Consider the following 17848-nt stretch of genomic DNA (forward strand, 5'->3'; position numbering starts at 1 on the left):
CAATAAGTTGATTTACACCAGCGTACAGTGAGAAAGAGTTAAATTCACATGATACTCGTTCATATGCCCTAGACTGACCCCTAATGGCTTGGAATAATTAATTTAGTGCTAATAGTAGTGTTTATTGTCTGTACACTTTATTTGGTCTGGGATTTTGTATATATGGGATCCATATACTGTATACTGTCATTAGTTAGAACTCAATAGCGGTTTAGAATAGTATATAAATATGTGGTTTGAGACAAAATGTCACTTTGCTCATTTTCCTTGGGCTTTTGTTCAAGTATATCAGCTTTATTAAGAGGCACTGTTTCAAAGATGATCAAATGTTTGCTTGTCCAAATATGTCAAAAAAGCCAACAATTCTCATGGGGTGTACATAGTTTGCTTATCCGTGGCAGGATGATTCTTGTCTAATATCTTTTTTTTTTTAAATAAAATGTACTCACATTTACTTTCGTTAAAATGTTTATTCCTAAAAGGGGCAGTTCAAAACAACAACAACAACAACAACAACATTTATTTAATGCCAAAAAAACAAGAGATATTGACCATAGTCACATTATTTACAACATTAATGCTGCCAGAAAATAACTCTGTTCTTTTAAAAAGTTATTTTTTTTTATTTCTTCCAGAAGGTCTAAGTAGCTTATAATTCAGTCGTTTATAAAATGTAGAAAATGTGGTTTGCAAACAGCCCGTTACTTCTTGTGTAAATGATATTTACCCAATAAAATAAAGATCTGCACAGTGTATTACTGTTTAGATTCCAAAATGTTATTTTGTAAATAAAATTTAAAAAAACACGCCAAATACATCCTTTTGAAAGGGGCAGGTTTCAGTCGGAGGCTCGAGCCCCCAACACGTCATGGTTATAAGCCACGCCCTCCCGCGCGCGAGCCTGTGCTATGCAAACACACAGGAGTGTAATGAGCTGCTGCAGGACTGAAGGGGTTAACAGGGAGGAGGAGAAGGAGGAGGAGAGAGCCGTGAGTCTCACTGACACACTGGCCGCAGTCCTGATACGAGCACAGCGCGGCTGGTGTCCGGCTGTTTGATTAAACGGGGTTATTTGCGCTGTTTTACGAGCGATTTTTTACCGGTTTATTATCATTTTGCACGCGCGTCTCAGAAGACGGACACAGCGCGCGCTTGTCTTCATTGCACCTTGCTGATTTGTTTTTGGACATTTTGCGCTCGTGTTCTGCATGTCTGATCTGTCGGATTGCAGGATGCCGAATTAGATGCTTTGGGAATAAGATATCAGACTGTATATAGGGGACACGGAGGCGAAAATGCGAGGCAGAGGCGGAAGCGGCGCGCGCGGTGCAGGTGGATGGCCGACCTGATGCTACACACAGAGAGATAGAGAGAGAGAGAGAGAGAGAGAGACAGAGAGAGAGAGAGAGAGAGAGAGAGAGAGAGATCGTGTGCTGTAGTGCTGCTATGCTGTACTAGTCGGGTGTGTGAGTAGCGAGCTGTGACCGCCATGCTGCCCGGGGTCGGTGTGTTCGGCACCAGCCTGACAGCGCGGGTGATCATCCCGCTGCTGAAGAGTGAGGGCTTCTCCGTGGAGGCGCTGTGGGGCCGCACGCAGGAGGAGGCCGAGGAGCTGGCCAGGGAGATGGACGTGCCCTTCTACACCAGCCGCATCGACGAAGTGCTCCTGCACCAGGATGTGGATCTGGTGTGCATCAATCTTCCCCCGCCGCTCACGCGCCAGATCGCCGTCAAAACGCTGGGTGAGAGAGGCATCTTTTCATATTTACACCATGTGCATGTGCTCATTGGCTCTACTTCCTACTCACGCACTTGTGCTATTATTATTATCATTATTATTATTATTATTATTATTATTATTATTATTATTACCACCTTGCACCTCCAGGGTTGGAGGTCAGAATCCTGCCTCCTCCCCTTTGTGCGTGGACCTTTTATGTTCTCCGCATGCTTCGGGGTTTCCTCGAGGTACTCTGCTTTCCTCACCCAGTCCAAAGACGTGTTGGAGGCTGATTGGCATTTCCAAATTGTCCACAGTGTGTGAGTGTGTGTGCGATTGTGCCCTGCGTTGGGTTTGCACCCTGTCCAGGGTGTCGTCCGTCTTGTGTCCAGAGTTCCCAGGGATAGGCTTTACGCTGTCCACTTGACCCTGTATAGGATAAGCGGTGGAGAAGGATGAAAAGGATGGAAAATAGATGAATGGATTGAGGATAAGTAGCACAATGACAAGACAATGCATTCATTCATCCATTCATCCATCTTCTGTAATTATTTTATTCGCTAGAGAGAAATATATACCCAGAATTGCATGCCAGTCCATGCACACTCATTCACATCTAGGGGCAATGTCGTTTAAGCAGTCCACCTACTGCCATGTTTTTGAGTTTTTAGGAGGAAACCAGAGAACTAAATGCAGACCTGGGGAAAAAAACATGCAAAACTCCACACAGACAGTGACCTAGGCTCAGGATTGTACCGGGGATCCTGGATCTATGAGGCAGCAATGAATATAATAATGATAATAAGTAATAATAGTCAAGTCAAGACAGACAGATGTACTGTAACAGCACAGAGAGATGTAAGAATACAATAAGTATACATACTGTAAACGATAGTGTATAGATTCCCAATCCTAAAATATCTGAGCATTTAACACCCATGTGCCTTACTTCATACGTATTCTTTATAGGAAATAATTACAGGAAAACTAATTTTTCTGTTTCACCATGATTATCATTATGACCTCTAATCTGAAAAGCAGCCCATCATTACTGGCACTAACTCACTCGTCAAGCTTGCTTTAATGGCTTACTACCATTCTTATCCAAATAATATGGTGATATCGAACAATACCCTGAGACAAGACATGACATTCACAAGCCCTGTTCAGTGTTTTACCAGGTTCAGGTGTATTGGTACTTGGGAAGGTGTAAACGTTTTTATCATCTCTCTGCATCTGCATCACTTCTATCTTGTTTGAAGGTGAATACATGTTTCTGCTTGTACTGGTTGTCAGGTGTTAGCACATGTGGACTGGTCGGAGCATAGGTGTGGCAACCAAATATACCATCTCAGCAGTAGCGTCATGCAAACCCTGCCTTGGCTGTATGATGGAAAAACTGATTCACACATGTGGGTCATGCAGTTCTGCAGTCTGTACACTGCAATGCATCCATGTTTCATAGGATTCACATGACAGAACCTTCCAAGGAGCTGGTATAATATTGACTATGTCATGAGGTACATAGTTTCCCTAGCACTATGACTGTTTGAGACATGCTAATCTCAGTGCCTCGAGTGGTATGTGTGATTGCACACATCCTGTGTTGAAACTCGCCCTCATCGTCCGGTTTAAGTGTCACCCACGGAAATGTTAATGTTGTTACAAGTCAGGTGATTTAACCCTCTAAACGAAATTATTACTCAGTTATTCATTTTAAAGCTTATTACTCAGTTAGTACTTGGAATTATTCAGACCCTATACTGAAACTAATAGAAAAGATGTGTAGCTCGAGTGAGGAATGATAAATCTGGACATGGCAGTAGGTCCTAAGAGCATCAGGGGTTAACTTCTAATTGCCTAAGGCATTGGAAGACTTCAGGTCTATTTTTAAGTGGACATTCAATATGACTCAGGCTTTTTCTCTTCTTGCTGTACACCTTCTTGTTTTGGCAGAGTGGTTCTTGTGTTTCTCCAGCAGAGTGGGTAAACACAGACTGGCACAGACAGGTGTCCAGTAATGATTCAAAATAACCGCTAGATTCTGAGAATGATTCATCATTGGAGTTGAGATCATGCTCATGACCCAAAAATAGTCCATAACCATGGGACGAGTCCGAGGAGAAGAAAGAGCGTGACCTCTCGTGTTGACTGTGCTCTAGTGTCTCTACTCTAGTATCTGCTAGCATTTTTGCTATAAATACTCTAACGTTATGAATCGATGTTTCATTAACAACAAAATGGCGACAAAAAAAGTAATAACACCTTTAATACACAAGATCTACGGATTCAATAACAAAAATTAATTCTTTAAAATGTTACATGAGATGAGAGGGAAAATGACATATTCAGGACAAAAATGTATTTTGACATTCGATCTGCTACTTGTCACAGGGAGTAGGTTAAACGTTGCGTTATGTTGTAAAAAGGTGTACATATTGTGACTAAAGAATGACACAACAGCGTGTGCTATTTTAGGAAAATGACAAGGAGGTGTGGTAAAAAGTGGTATGCAAAGGTGGTAAAAGAGTCACTGTTACCACCCATGATTATTTTCCAATAAGAGCACGTCCCCGAGTGTTTATATACCACATCAGATTGTCAGTGGCTTCGTTTTTAATGTTGTGGAATATACACGAGACGAGGTAGTTCCTGTTAGCACTTACGTTATAGCAGATATGAACAGTTATTCCCTCACCAACCTTTCGTTTTTCTCTTAGTTACTCTACAGTGCAGTGAAAATTGACTTAAGCCGTATTTACAACTTATATACATTGAAAAGTGTTAAGAAGACCACTAACTCTGTGTATAATGAATGTCTGAGAGTGAATTTGTATTTTTGGTGTTTTTCTTTACGTCCTATTCAATTATCACTTCCTGTTAAAGACCAGGAACAGAGGTTGCTGAAATAAGTTTTACCTTGTCAACTTTCAGTATCAGTTCATTCATTTCAGTATCACTTTCGTCAGACACGTTGAGAAGACTACACGTGTTACTAGTTTTAGAGGAATGGTTGCTTAGCTACTTTCTGTAGTCTGTGGGCAGTGAATGTATTTTAAAAAACGTATGGCTTTAAATCAAATAATTTAAACAGTTTCAGAATCAGTTGGTTGTAGCTATACATCTGTCATGCATCTATGCCAGAATTGTTGGCGCAATATATTCACTCTTAGTTCTGAATAGTAATTCTGCTGGACAGCTTGGTGTTTACTTTGCTGTGGTATTTATCTAATCCCCTGCTCATGAAGACCTTGAAGTGAGGCCGGAAGTGAGGTTCACTGGCTTAGGTGATTACTCTGTGGTGTTACGCCAGATCTGTTTATAAGCTGGTGTTCATGAATTTGTATTAGATCCAGAGACAGGCAAAGTCCTCTCTTTTGTGTAGGGACTGTTGTTATCTGTGTAGGTAATCAAAGTTTGCTTTAGTCAGGTTGCGTAATACTGTGTTGGTAAACGTGGCAGATGCAAGTCAGGGGTAAAGCGCTCTAAGTAAACATGCACTGGGCTGTGCTAAGCTAGTTAGTTAGCCTCTGAGGTGGAACATTCATTTAAAAATACAACAAGTAAATAAAGACTGAATTTATATCCCTGTGTAATGTGGTAAATCTGCTTAAGACTTCCATAGGAAGTATTTCACTATGAGGCTAATACAGTATGTATGCTCAATTCACTATCATATTTGTTTCTTGAAGTTTTGAATGTGAGAAAACAAGGCTGCTATCTCCATTTCTTTGTTGTGACTATGACTGTAGGATAGACATAGATTTAGACATAGATTTGGGGACAGCAGGATGTGGTAATATAGCTCCTCAATTGCTATGGATGTTACATTTGGCTGAAATATATTTTAAATGATTAAAAACAACTACAGTTATAGTTAGCTATAGATTCTGTCATCTGTTTTTGTCCTCTCAGGATGGTTAGGGTTAAATAGCATAAATGTGGCTAGTTTTATCATGTACATTATTGTAGATCACTATCAAGGTAATTCCATTTTCCTTGCAGATGTTCATGAATGATGTAGAAATTAGCTGTGTACCAGGCAGTTAGCTAATACAAACTTTGGCCTTCGATTTTAAAGAAAAGAAGCACTAGCTAGTTTAGAAGCTAATGACAGTAGCTAGTATTGTATTCTCTGTTTGGGATTGACGACCATATTCACCATTCACAGTGAGTCTGAAATTGTTCTTTAATGCAACAGTTTTGTACAAAGGAGTGGAATGGACACTAAATGTATAGACAGGTAAGTGCAATAAGTTACCTTCTAGGGATAGCTGTAAATAAAATCCATAACCATGCTGACAAAGAAATATCGATTGATCTCTCCAGACCTTTCTAATTCTATGTAAAAGATGAACTGAGGTTGTTAGTCAGTTAATTGCCTTTACTTAATGACGTTTACCTGTTACTGGAACATTCTTAGGTAACAGATCATTTTACTGTTAATATTTAATATTTAAATTGAATCATATGATAGCAATGGCGATTATTGCTACATTGCTATGGACTACCCATACTGTCCATATTGCACCTGATAAAATACTGGACCTAGAAACATCAGGGGACATATTGTACCCTGACCCACATTATGGCAGCTCCAACACTTCAACAGAAGGCAAAATGACTAGATGATTCTACAGACTGACTTAGAATGCAAATCAGTTTCCCCTTTCAGGATGTGGGACAGTCGTTATCTCCACAATGTTGGTCTGTTTACTTTGTTTGGTGTGTTGATAAGCTAATCAGTTATTCCAAAAGAGGAATGTGAACTTGGGAAGGCTCTGGCTGGTATTAACAGCTAAGCATGCAGATGCAGATGATGGGCGCTGGAGGAAAATGTTTGAATGCATTGGTAAGGTAGAATTTGAGGACAGTTGAGGTAAAAAAAAAGGTGTATAAGTAGTTATGACATGGTGTGAAAAATTTACACAGTGCAGCTTTATAAACGGGCCTACAGAAACAATAGCTCAGGGCAAATGAAATGTACACAATTTTCCCCTTAACTTAAAAATCTGAAAAGTGTCTGAAAAATCCCTGCTGAAAAAACAATAGAAACTCTCATAGAATTTGTTAGAATGGGAAATGTAATGGAAAATGTAATGGTCCCTGAGGGTTTCTACTGGTAATATGTTGCCTTCTATTGGTGGCATGTTATGTCTAGTGGATACCATTAAGGACCAGTAATGGTACTGGCAATAGTTTTAATGGTGAGCTGTTGGTTTGTACTGGTACTTGTAGTGGAATGTAATGTAACTAGCCTGGTAGCTTGTAGCTGCCAGTTTGTCATTGTGTACAGTGTATCTAAATTATCACACAATGACTTCAGACACTTTATATGCTTTACTATGTCATACAGACTTGTTTATATGGTTTCTGACTGTGTATGACACACTGTTATCTAAAAAAAACCAAACATGGACAGAAAAAAAAAGAAGAAGCAGCCATCTTGAAACTAGAATCACTTCCTGCTCAACAAATTCAAGTCGAATTTTAAGGCAAAATAGAAGTAAACTGGATAAAAATATAGTTCCAATTTGAATCAAATATTTGATTAAACTATTTAATTGTTATTATTTCAATGTAAGTGTGTTTTACAGGGAGTATGTGAAGATTTCGGCTAAACTGGCCTCTACAAGAACATCCGCATGTTAGATAGATTAGCCTTGTATGTCCAAAGGAAAATTTAAAAAGACAACACTTCATGGCTGAGATGAATAGAAATTTTAATACATTTAATTAAACTTTTCTTTATGCCACAGTGTGGACATTGGTCGCACAATGAAACTGCCATTACATCTACATTTTTTTTTTTCAAAGAAAAAAAGAGAGGTGCAAAGAAAGAAAAGGAGTGTGCTTATCAGCTGAGGACAGGACAAACAGGAAACACAGGCTAACTATTTAGGGCAAAACTGCAACTGATTCACAAACCCACAGCTTCATTTTCTCTGTTGCCCTTCCTAAAATCCACCTTTGTTCATTTACTGGCCACACATCGTGACCCACTCACCAAGCCGTAAACATTTAATCAGCATATCCAACACCTTCAAGAACCTCCAGAGAAGGAGTGTGTGAGAGTGAAACTGCTATTCCCATGCCTCTAGTAAGTGCTGTCACTTGTGTAAGAATTCCCTGGGCCTCTGTCTTAAGTCATCTGGTTGGCTGTTTACATGCTAATGGAAGCACAGAGATTGAGTCTAAGAAAGAGAGAAAGAGCTTTACTTTAAATTTGTGTGAAAATGCTTTTGTTCATTAAATGAACCGCCCACCTTCTCTAAGCACTGACAAGTGAGCATTCCTGAGTTAGGGAAGTGGAGCTCACATGCTGATGAGTGTAAAGAAAAAAAGAGCTCTAGAAGCTAGCCATCTTCATTCAGAGTGACATTTTCCTGTATATTTCATTCAGCCTTCTAACTTCATTTGGCGTTTGACCTAGCACCACAGAGAAGCATTAGTACGTATTTGCATTCCATGTTAGCTTCGCTTTCTGAATACAACGAACTGTGTAATCATGCAAAGCTGCTTTACAGTAGACGCAGGAGTGTGTCCTGGGCTGTATTTGCCGAGAATAGTAGATCCTGCTTATGAAGTAGTGAATGTAGAAGGACTTTACTCCTTGTCTCCTACTCCTCTACTCCTTTCCCATGACCACTGCTTAATCTTAATTTAAAACATGTACATACACACACATACATTCCTGTCTGAATGTAGGCATCTTATTACATTATTAAGAGGATGTAATAATAAAAAACGGTCCTTGTGCTACATTGTGAGTCCACCAGTAACATAATTATTACAGAAAGTGATAGGAGGAGGGTAGTGAAATCGAGTAAGCAGAAAAACTCAATCATTCTTTTTAATGCTTATTGTACAATGTGTGTTTGTCTCCTAATTGGTTTGCTGGGAATTCAGACAAGTCTGATCTCATACCCAGGATGTAACATGCAATACATTATTCATGAGCACTCATTAGTTAGTTTCAGTCTAATAATCTAATTTGCCATAAGTGATAAACTTAGTAAACAGTAAGGATTCTTAAGACGAGGTGGTGTAATGCGAAGCAGAGTTACTGTTACAACACTGAAGTTTTTTATTTTCCAATAGCAGCACATTCTGGACTGCTTTATTCTTCTTATGTCACGGCAACTATATATTCACATTGTACTTTGTAATCAATTCATAGGTTATAGAAGTTTAATGTTGTGTAATGTCTGTGAAACAAGTTAGTTCCTGTTATCATTTATGTTATTACAGCTATAAAGAGTTATGAACAGTTTCCTCACCAAACTCTTTTTTCTTTTTTTTTTTCTTTCCATTCTTGCATCACTGCCACGGTGTCATGATACAGGAAGTTCTCTGTGGTGAGCACAAGCATTATGCACAGTGTGCTCTCTTTTTAAGGCAAGTTAGACTAATCTTTCTCATCCCACATTATGAATAATATACGTACTTCCACCCATTTTTGGTTCCCATATATAGAAGTCTAGTTTGCCCACAGTCAGCATTTGTACAGTGTATATTTCTCAATGTACGACTCATCCTATTCATAGAAGTTAGAGGTTGATTCATTTCATAGTATTGGTTCGTGTGAAATTAGGGTAAATCTAGAGGAAGTAAGAACGATGCTGATCAAACTACACTATGAATAGTGACCATGACCTTTATTAGAGCAAAACCGCATTGCTGTAATTGAATCAATTATGCTACTTAATTGAAACAAACACAGTTATCTAGATGAAGATTGATCATATCAGATAAAACAACAGTGCAGTTAGCTGTTATGTAATTATAATTGTGTAAAAGTGTAAATTAATTTAGACCCCTTAATAAGCAAGGCAGAGAGAACAGAAAACCTGCCAGAGATGATATGAGGAAGAAACCTTGAGAGGAACCAGACTCAAAAAGGAACCCATCTTCTGTGTGACACCTAATAGTGAGATTATAATTCATTAAAGAATACAGATGTATACGAGTAAACACAAACAGTTTTACGTGCATTAAAGGATATTCATTATGACCATATTGTGAATTAGAATCTGGGATGAGCACAAGACAGTCATCATTTATTAAATAATTATAATAATGTAGATTTTTATAATAACGTTTACCTATGTGTCATTTTCGATTGGCCACATGTTGCTTGTTTCCACAATTACACTGATTTTAGTATGATTTGGTTGTCATACACATGAATTTGCTGACTGATGGCGTTGCAGTTTTTTGTTACAACAACATGTTTCTTTGTTTTTTAGCTGATTTCTTACAAATTTCAAAAGATCAGTATATTTAAGCATACCAAAAAGGTTGAGGCACAAGCCTCAATGCAGCCAAGGACAGAAACTAAAGAAGAGAAGCAAGCAGTCATCCAAATGACCTCCCACAATGCTCTCTGGCTAACGCTCACACAGCTGGTAGGAGGAAGATAAAAGAGACTGTAGGCTGTCCAAGGCAACAATGGCCTGCATATACTGACAACACATAAGAAAATCAAACAGTCGGGGTTCTGCACCACTAATGAGTGGGTGAGATAATGACGGTCGCATTTGATGGCCTTTGCCGCACTACTATCTCTATTGTTAGTGAGGAGAGCAGTGCCTGATAACACTCTAGTGTTTATGCTTTCGTTATAATATATGTTGTGGCTAAATGAAATTTTAAACAATTTTTAAAAAATTTAAAACAATGAATTATTTTATATGACTTTTTTTTTCCCCATTAAGTTGCAGCCAATATTAGAAATAACATCATACTGATTGTATTATGTAGCTTGTCAAAAGTTTAGCACATACATAGGATGTTCTCTGAATAGTAAGCATTGTAATGAAATTGGTATACTTTCATAAAGTTCTTCAGTAGGCTGGACCTAAAACGATCCCATTCTATAAGGAATAAAATATGATGGGTCATGCTGTTAAAGGAAAATAATAAGCAATGGGATGGTTTGTTGCAGCCCAACACACAAAGCAAAAACTTGAAGTGTTTAATTTCTTTTATACCACAACAATTTTCCAACTGTAACAATTTTTAGGTATTAAAGAATGGTATGTCATATGTCTTATTAGTTCCTGTTGCCAGTAATGTTATAGCAGCTATAAACAATTACACTCACTAGGTTCTCTCTTTTTTCTTTCTCTCAAAATTAAGACAGAAAAAAATGTAGCTTGACATCTTGCCCACCATCGTGAAGACTTTCGAATAGCAGAAAACCTAAAGTTACAGCTCTACCTCTGACAGTTTTAAAGCATTGCCATTGGAGACGCCTTCTTAAAACTCTAAATAAATGTCTCGTTACAGAAAACTTCACTGTATGAACTATTACAGATGTGTTTAATCTGTTTATGTGGCGCATCCACCATACAAGTCCCTGTGTGTGTTTCTATACTATAGAAATTATTAGAATGAGTACATTAATAAAAACCTCTCAGCTGATATTACTGTCCGAGTCATTCTGTTAAGTAAAATGAACCCATAGCTTTTGACCAATCATATTCATGCATACAGCATTCCTGTGGTATAAAATGTATTACTATGTAAAATGCTAGTTCTGTTGTAGTAGAATGACTTTCAGCACACAGAATACCTGAGTTGGGTAGTTAAAGGTGTTAAAGACATTTTAAGGTCATGAATTTAGTTCTATCCCCAGTTGAAGCCAAGCCCAATAGCTCAACTCGGTTCTTTTTCTCTAAAAGGTATTCAGGAGAACATGATTTAGTGACATGAAGCACAACAAGACTTTGCAAAGGTTCCCAGACACAACAGGGTATAAATAGACAAACTAATTAAGAACTAGCACAAAACAGGTGGACACAATCATATAACACAGCAATATTAGGGCAGGAGCAGAGACAAGACCAGAAAAAACACCAGTGCATGCCCAAATAAATATTTAATATTTCAACAAACAAACAAATATTACTTTATTACCATTTTGATATTGCTCAGTGTTGCATGATAAATAGATTATTGGGTGTTTGTGTATGTGATTATGCAAAGAAACAAAGATCTCCGTAAGTATTACTTTTGAATTCTATGTACACTCTTTTTATTCATGTGTAGGATAGGACTAACAGTGCAGTATGTCAACTCTGTGGCATTTTTTCATTGAAATCATCCCCTCAAAGCTCTACCACTGTCACCACATTATCCCGGCTAGTGCTCTTTGCTCAGACGCTCGCTGAAATCTCTGTCACGTCTTTATTGAGTTGTGATATCATCCTCTATCATTCCTCGTTTCTTTCTCTCACTCATACACTCATTCCTTTTCTCTCCCTGTTCTCTGAGGCTGAGTATGTTGTAGCTTCAGATGTCTTTCTGTACAAGCTCTGGAAAGAGGTAGTTTATTTGTAGCTGCCATGAGTAAGCAGGAGCAGCTGACAGGCTGACAGGATGACAGGCAGGCAGAGTGACAGTCCTCAGCTAGTAGTGACCTTGCATATATAAAGTGAGTGAAGATGTCTTTGTTAGGTACATGGTTTTCCTATTCAACTTGTGGATGTACTGACAATACTGATTATAAGGCTCCAGCTTCCCTACCTTTAACAAGAGCGCAGTCTAAAGAAGGCAATTTTGGCTTTTTCAGTTAAAATACTTTTTTCATGCACAGTGTAGTGAACTCCTTTGTAGTGGGTGCTATCATATTAGGGTGGATTGTCTGCTGTGTGGTTGTGTATTTATATTTCCTGGCTGAAGATCTACAATTGCATTATAATTTCATCTTTAAATAAAATATAAACAGCTGCTTTTTATTGTGCTTTGTTAACTAAGAATAAATCACTTCTAATATCTGGCTTATAGTTATATGACGCTTGTGGTTATGTCAACATGCCAAAACAACCAAGAGAACAGTAATAAGTATTTCTCATATGTGTTTTTCTGTAAATCACTGTACCGAAGATGTCAGCGGTGTTTTCTGTCTGCCGTGACCCTGTCCTTCTAACTGCTGCATAATCATAGCAGTTGAAATGAGATTAGGTTTGGAATGAACATGTCTCACATGCTCGGGGCACGTGTCGGACTAAATCTCTCCTCGTTACTAGCACTGGAGGACAGCTGTGTTTAGGAACACTGTATCTCATATCATGTTAAGATGTGTTACTATGGCTCAGGATGATCTTGTTCCATCGGGGAGTTTTCTATTTTTGATACATTTAATGTATTATCCAGTAATTAAAAAAACAGATTAAGTGAATGCTTTGAAGTAGATGACATATCATTTGACAGACATGGCAGTCTGTATTGTTGTATCGTACTTGTTTCTGATACTGGATTGAGTATCAGGATTGTTAGCTTTTTCTATATTATCTTCTTTTTTTTCTTCTTTTTTTTTTCTTAGTGAAAATAGTGTATGGAAGTTCAGAGAACCAATCAGATTGCAACTTTAAGATTGTGAAGCTTGTGGTGAGCTAAGTGTCCAGTGGAGAATCAGAAGCTGAGATTATATACTAATATCACAATAAAAGTATAATGTAAGATTATGGTTTTAGAACACTGATTACTCAGATTGTATTGTGATGCCACTAATGTATTGGCAAGCTGTTAGCTTGCCTAAGTATGTGATACATATTGTGTATTATAATAATGTGTTAGTGTAACATGATGTAAGATTTTTGCCATATTGCCCAACCCCTTAACATAAATACTATGAACACAATATCTCAGCTGTAAATTGCATATTAACCTTCAAACATAGGGTTAAATAAAGACAACCCATTTGCACCCTTTGCTCATTCTTCATTTAAATAGCACCTACCTTCTACCCTTCTACCATTTGCATAAAAATCATGCTGGAATAATGATGTGTACAGTTTGATGTGTTTGGTAGTGTATTCTACCATGCCGAATGTAGAATGGTGACTACTTGGTCCCGAAGGCACAGGGAGGCTGCGTGACGCATATGGCATCCTGACACGAAGTCAATCCCTATGACTGAAATGGTGCCCTACTTTCTATCCCATACAAATGGCAAAATGAATTTTAAGTGCTCTGTATCCTCAAGGGTACTTTGGTTGAACCCTAACCTATTATAGCTCTTTGTGGGATTATTATTATTATTTTTTTGAGTGGATATTCTCCACTATGCTTTTGGAAATGGCTCTAAAATATCAAAACCTCCAAAATAGTGCACTATTTTGGATATACCAGATGTGTATTATTATCTGTCAAAGAGGAAACAGTACAGTGTTGTACTACATGAAGCACCGGCAAAGAGATGCACTTAAAGTACTTATATTTATACTTATACTGGGGCAGTGGTGGTTTGACGGTTAAGGAGCTGGGTTACTGCTCGGAAGGTCAGGAGTTCAAGCCCTAGCACTGCCAGGCTCTGGATTACTGATTGGAAGGTTGGGGGTTCAAGCCCCAGCAATGCTGCCACCGTTGGGCCCTTGAGCAAGGTCCTTAGCCCTCTCTGCTCCAGGAGTGCCATATCATGGCTGACCCTGTGCTTTGACCCCAGCCTCCTAATATGCTGGGATATGCAAAGAGAATTTCACTATGCTGTAATGAGACCAATAAGGACTCATTATCATGATCATTATTAGTACTTACGATGATTGAAAAGCAGTTCTATCACTGACCTGACGAGCACTGTGTTTACATGTACTGAAGAAGGACAGTGTTGCACTGTCAAAGCGAGAATTAGAAAAGTTCATTCATAAGCTAATTTCAGTTATTTACATGGAGGGCGAGCCTTGACTTACAACAATGCAGAGTCGCTATAATCAGATTACAAGAGATCGAAAGGGCAAAAATAAATATCACAGTATAAAACATTAAGTGAAACATTTATATTCATTAGCTTCAATGAAATATTTAAAATGCCACAGTGTAATAAGAGTATCCAGTTTCAAGGTCCTGTGAAGTTTATTCCTCGTGTGTGGTTCACTGTGTAGTTGACTGTTACTCTCTTATATCAGGTATATGAATAAGAATGACTCCATTTGGTTGGGTTTTTCCAACATATATGTATACTTGTTTGGCCATTTATTTTTCAGGTACACTTGCCATGAAGGTCACTTTGTAGGTATACTGTAGCCCATCTGTTACTTTGCCCCTTCTACCCTCTATGTCCATGAGTCAAAAGGGACCACCCAGGACCACTGCTGACCAGATATTATCCAGGTGGTGGACCATTCCCAGCACAGCAGTGGCACTGACAAGATAATAGCCCTTTACTCGGGATGTTAGCGAGCTAGCAAATCCCACTAAGTGATGTTAATGGCCATCACCCCGACTGAGGGCTTCTTATTAAAACTAATGGAGTTTGATGAGTCCAGGCCTTTCATGGAGGCCAAATGCAAATGACTCCTTTTTGAATTCTCTGCCATTCAAATGACGTGTGGAACAGCAGAAGTGCCCGTCCCTATGAGGAGCTCTACATTAGATCTACGAGTCCTTAAGCTGTTGGATTGAAAATGGCACACTTACTTCCAGTGATTGCTTTGTTTGTCAGAAAGAAATAAACTACTTAACACGTCTTGATTGTTGTTGTTTTTTCTCTCACAGCTCCTTGGCCCAGATTTGCCAGAGCACTTTGTTGAAGCTTCTCATACTACACTAAGTGAGATTCCTGCTTGACATTTAAAACTGTTGCTTGTACCACAGCAAACAACTATTATATTGTCTCACATTTTCTGAAGAGAAACCCCTTCTTGTATCACATGTAGTATATGGTATTCTTTCAGGCTGTTTACCTAATTCTAAGACGTAAACATTTATCATTGCCAGATCAGACAGAGGTCTTTTGGATCAGTAAAACTAACATTGCTGGAGCCTTAGAGATGCACTCATCCATCACGATTGATAGCGGCTGCATTGAGATGCTAATGTGGACGGCTAATGGCTTTTGCTCTTGGCAGTCAGCAACCAGTAAAGGGTGTTATTCAGCAGAAAGGTGTCCGGTATTTGGGCGTGTTCACAGGCAGACAGAGAGAGCTGATATGCTGACATGATTATTTCGCTTTGTTGACTGTTTGTCTCAGTGTTTCCTTTCCTCACATTGTCCTGGGTTATTATTATTATTACTTATATCACTTATCATTACCTGGACTATTATTATTAATTACTGTTACTCTGCACAGTACTCTCTTTGTTTGTATAACCCCTCTTCTATGTGTTTAAATGTTTTGACATTAACACTTCTTGTCAATTTTGTCTCTAAGAGGACCATTATTTTACATTCTGGTTTTTAAAAGTCAATTTTTCAAGTATTTTTTAATACCATACTATCAGCCTTGAGTGAAAAGTGTGAGATGAATAAAATCAGTAGTAAAGAGCCCTTGAGTTTACTAACTGAGTTTACTCAAGGAGGCTTGGCCATTTTGGTGAGTAATACACACATGTTCACATCCAACACACACATATATTCTGAGTGGCAAGAGTTTGGACTACAAATGCCAAGTACAAACATGAAACATCCATCAGCATTTTACACTGCAGGAATATTATGCTTTCACACAGAGCCTGGCTCTGTGCAAGCTGGGAATTATTTGCCTGATGTCTAGAGAATCAGAATAGAGCATTATTTTCCAGTTATTTACCAGTCCTGTGTTTGGTATGCATTTGAATTTTCAAGACAGAATTAAATCAGAAGTTGATATTTTGAAGATATCATGTAACCATCCACTTTTCTGACTTTTTCCATCATGGTTTTCTTCCTATGTGTATTCATTGAATGTGGAAATGGAGGCCATCATCTACAGGTTTCTTCCTCCTTAGACAGTCCAAGCAGATTATTTTTTTCTAAAACTGTTACCTGTCATTCAGTACGTTTACATGGACAACAATAATCCGATATTAACCCGATTAAGAGGATACTCTGATTAAGAAACTAGCATGTAAACAGCGATTATTGTATTGCGATTATTGATGACTTGTGTAATTTCACTTGCATCATTACAACAAGGCACTTTGACAAAAGTAATATGGAACAGAAAAAAAATCATGTTTGTGCTGCGAGATCAATTAAACAAGAGAACTGTATTTTCCTTCACACCAATGCACATGATTATAATTTAACAAAAGCTTCTTAAATTATGCTGTCCTCAGAAAAGGTCCAAGATCTCTCTACAAGTGCCCAGAAGCATGATAGACATTATATGAGAGGCTGTTCTTCTATCCAGTTGAGACTTCAGCAAATATTAGTTTTAAGGGTGGCGAGCCGTTTTACACCATTGTATTGCATCAAAGAACTCCACTCAATATTTTCCTTTTTTTTAAATCTTTTTTTCAGTTGTGTTTTTGCTTTAAGAAAAGCAAAAACACAACGCTGCACCCATTCCTTTAATCTTATCACTCATTGCATGTTATTTTTTATCAATTCTGCCCATTTTTATTTGGGGTGCCAATAATTCTGAAGGGCACTGTACATCCTATCAGTTACAAACCTGACATCCCATCAGTTCTTTAAATTTCACAATTTTTCTTTTTCTGCCTTATCTGCGTCATTTCCTGATTAACCAACACACCTAGGTCTGATTTCAGTTGAAATTCTCCTCCAAACTGTGCAGGGCCTCTTGATTGACTGCAATTGTTTTTTTGCTTTTTTTTTTTCCAAACTTGGTCACATTTTTGCAACCTGCAGTTAACAAATGTGGCACTCATAACAGCCATAGAGTCAAAAAAAAAACAACTGATAACCAAAACAATGCAGGCCATGAAGTTTGTAGTGGACACATAATTTGTTCATAAATTTGTTTATAAAAGTGTCAGAGAAATGACTCTCTGAGAAATGACTCTATGATTTATGTGTCTGTGACTAGACAGTCACGTGTGAGAGAGAGAGAGAGAGAGAGAGAGAGAGAGAGAGAGAGAGAAAGAGATCAATAGTACAGTATGGACTGGGCATGTCGCCTGGGGGAGGAGTAATTTAATCTCAGAGATGGCCTTCTGCTCGAAGTCTATTTGCTCTCCCTCTCTCTCTCTCTCTCTCTCTCTCTCTCTCTTATTTCCATGTCTGTATCATGCTTATCCAGGTTTTGGGTTGTACTCTGTGGCCTTATGTTTTCTTAAGTAAGGGAAATGCATGTTTATGTGCTATTTTTGCTCTGTGGCCGTAACACACATCTGGCACATTGTGCGTGCGTGTGTGTGTGTGCGTGTGTTTGTGTATGTAGAAAGCAGTGTAAAGTGTGC

At 38.4% G+C, this 17848-nt stretch overlaps 1 protein-coding gene across 2 annotated transcripts in view; it reads left to right on the top strand.

Moving 5' to 3' along the window:
• The first annotated feature begins 964 nt into the window (after positions 1 to 964).
• The window catches only part of gfod1 (glucose-fructose oxidoreductase domain containing 1), a 37597-nt gene continuing 20713 nt past the window's right edge, over positions 965 to 17848 (top strand). Inside the window, exon 1 of one of the 2 annotated variants that reach the window (XM_047158118.2) lies at positions 965 to 1742. In XM_047158118.2, coding sequence (XP_047014074.1) covers positions 1490 to 1742 — 253 coding nt within the window. In that variant the 5' untranslated portion in view covers positions 965 to 1489. The remainder of the gene's footprint in view (positions 1743 to 17848) is intronic. The other variant, XM_017479201.3, reaches the window with a different exon arrangement.

Source organism: Ictalurus punctatus, chromosome 1, assembly GCF_001660625.3.
Source record: "Ictalurus punctatus breed USDA103 chromosome 1, Coco_2.0, whole genome shotgun sequence".
NCBI lineage: Eukaryota > Metazoa > Chordata > Actinopteri > Siluriformes > Ictaluridae > Ictalurus > Ictalurus punctatus.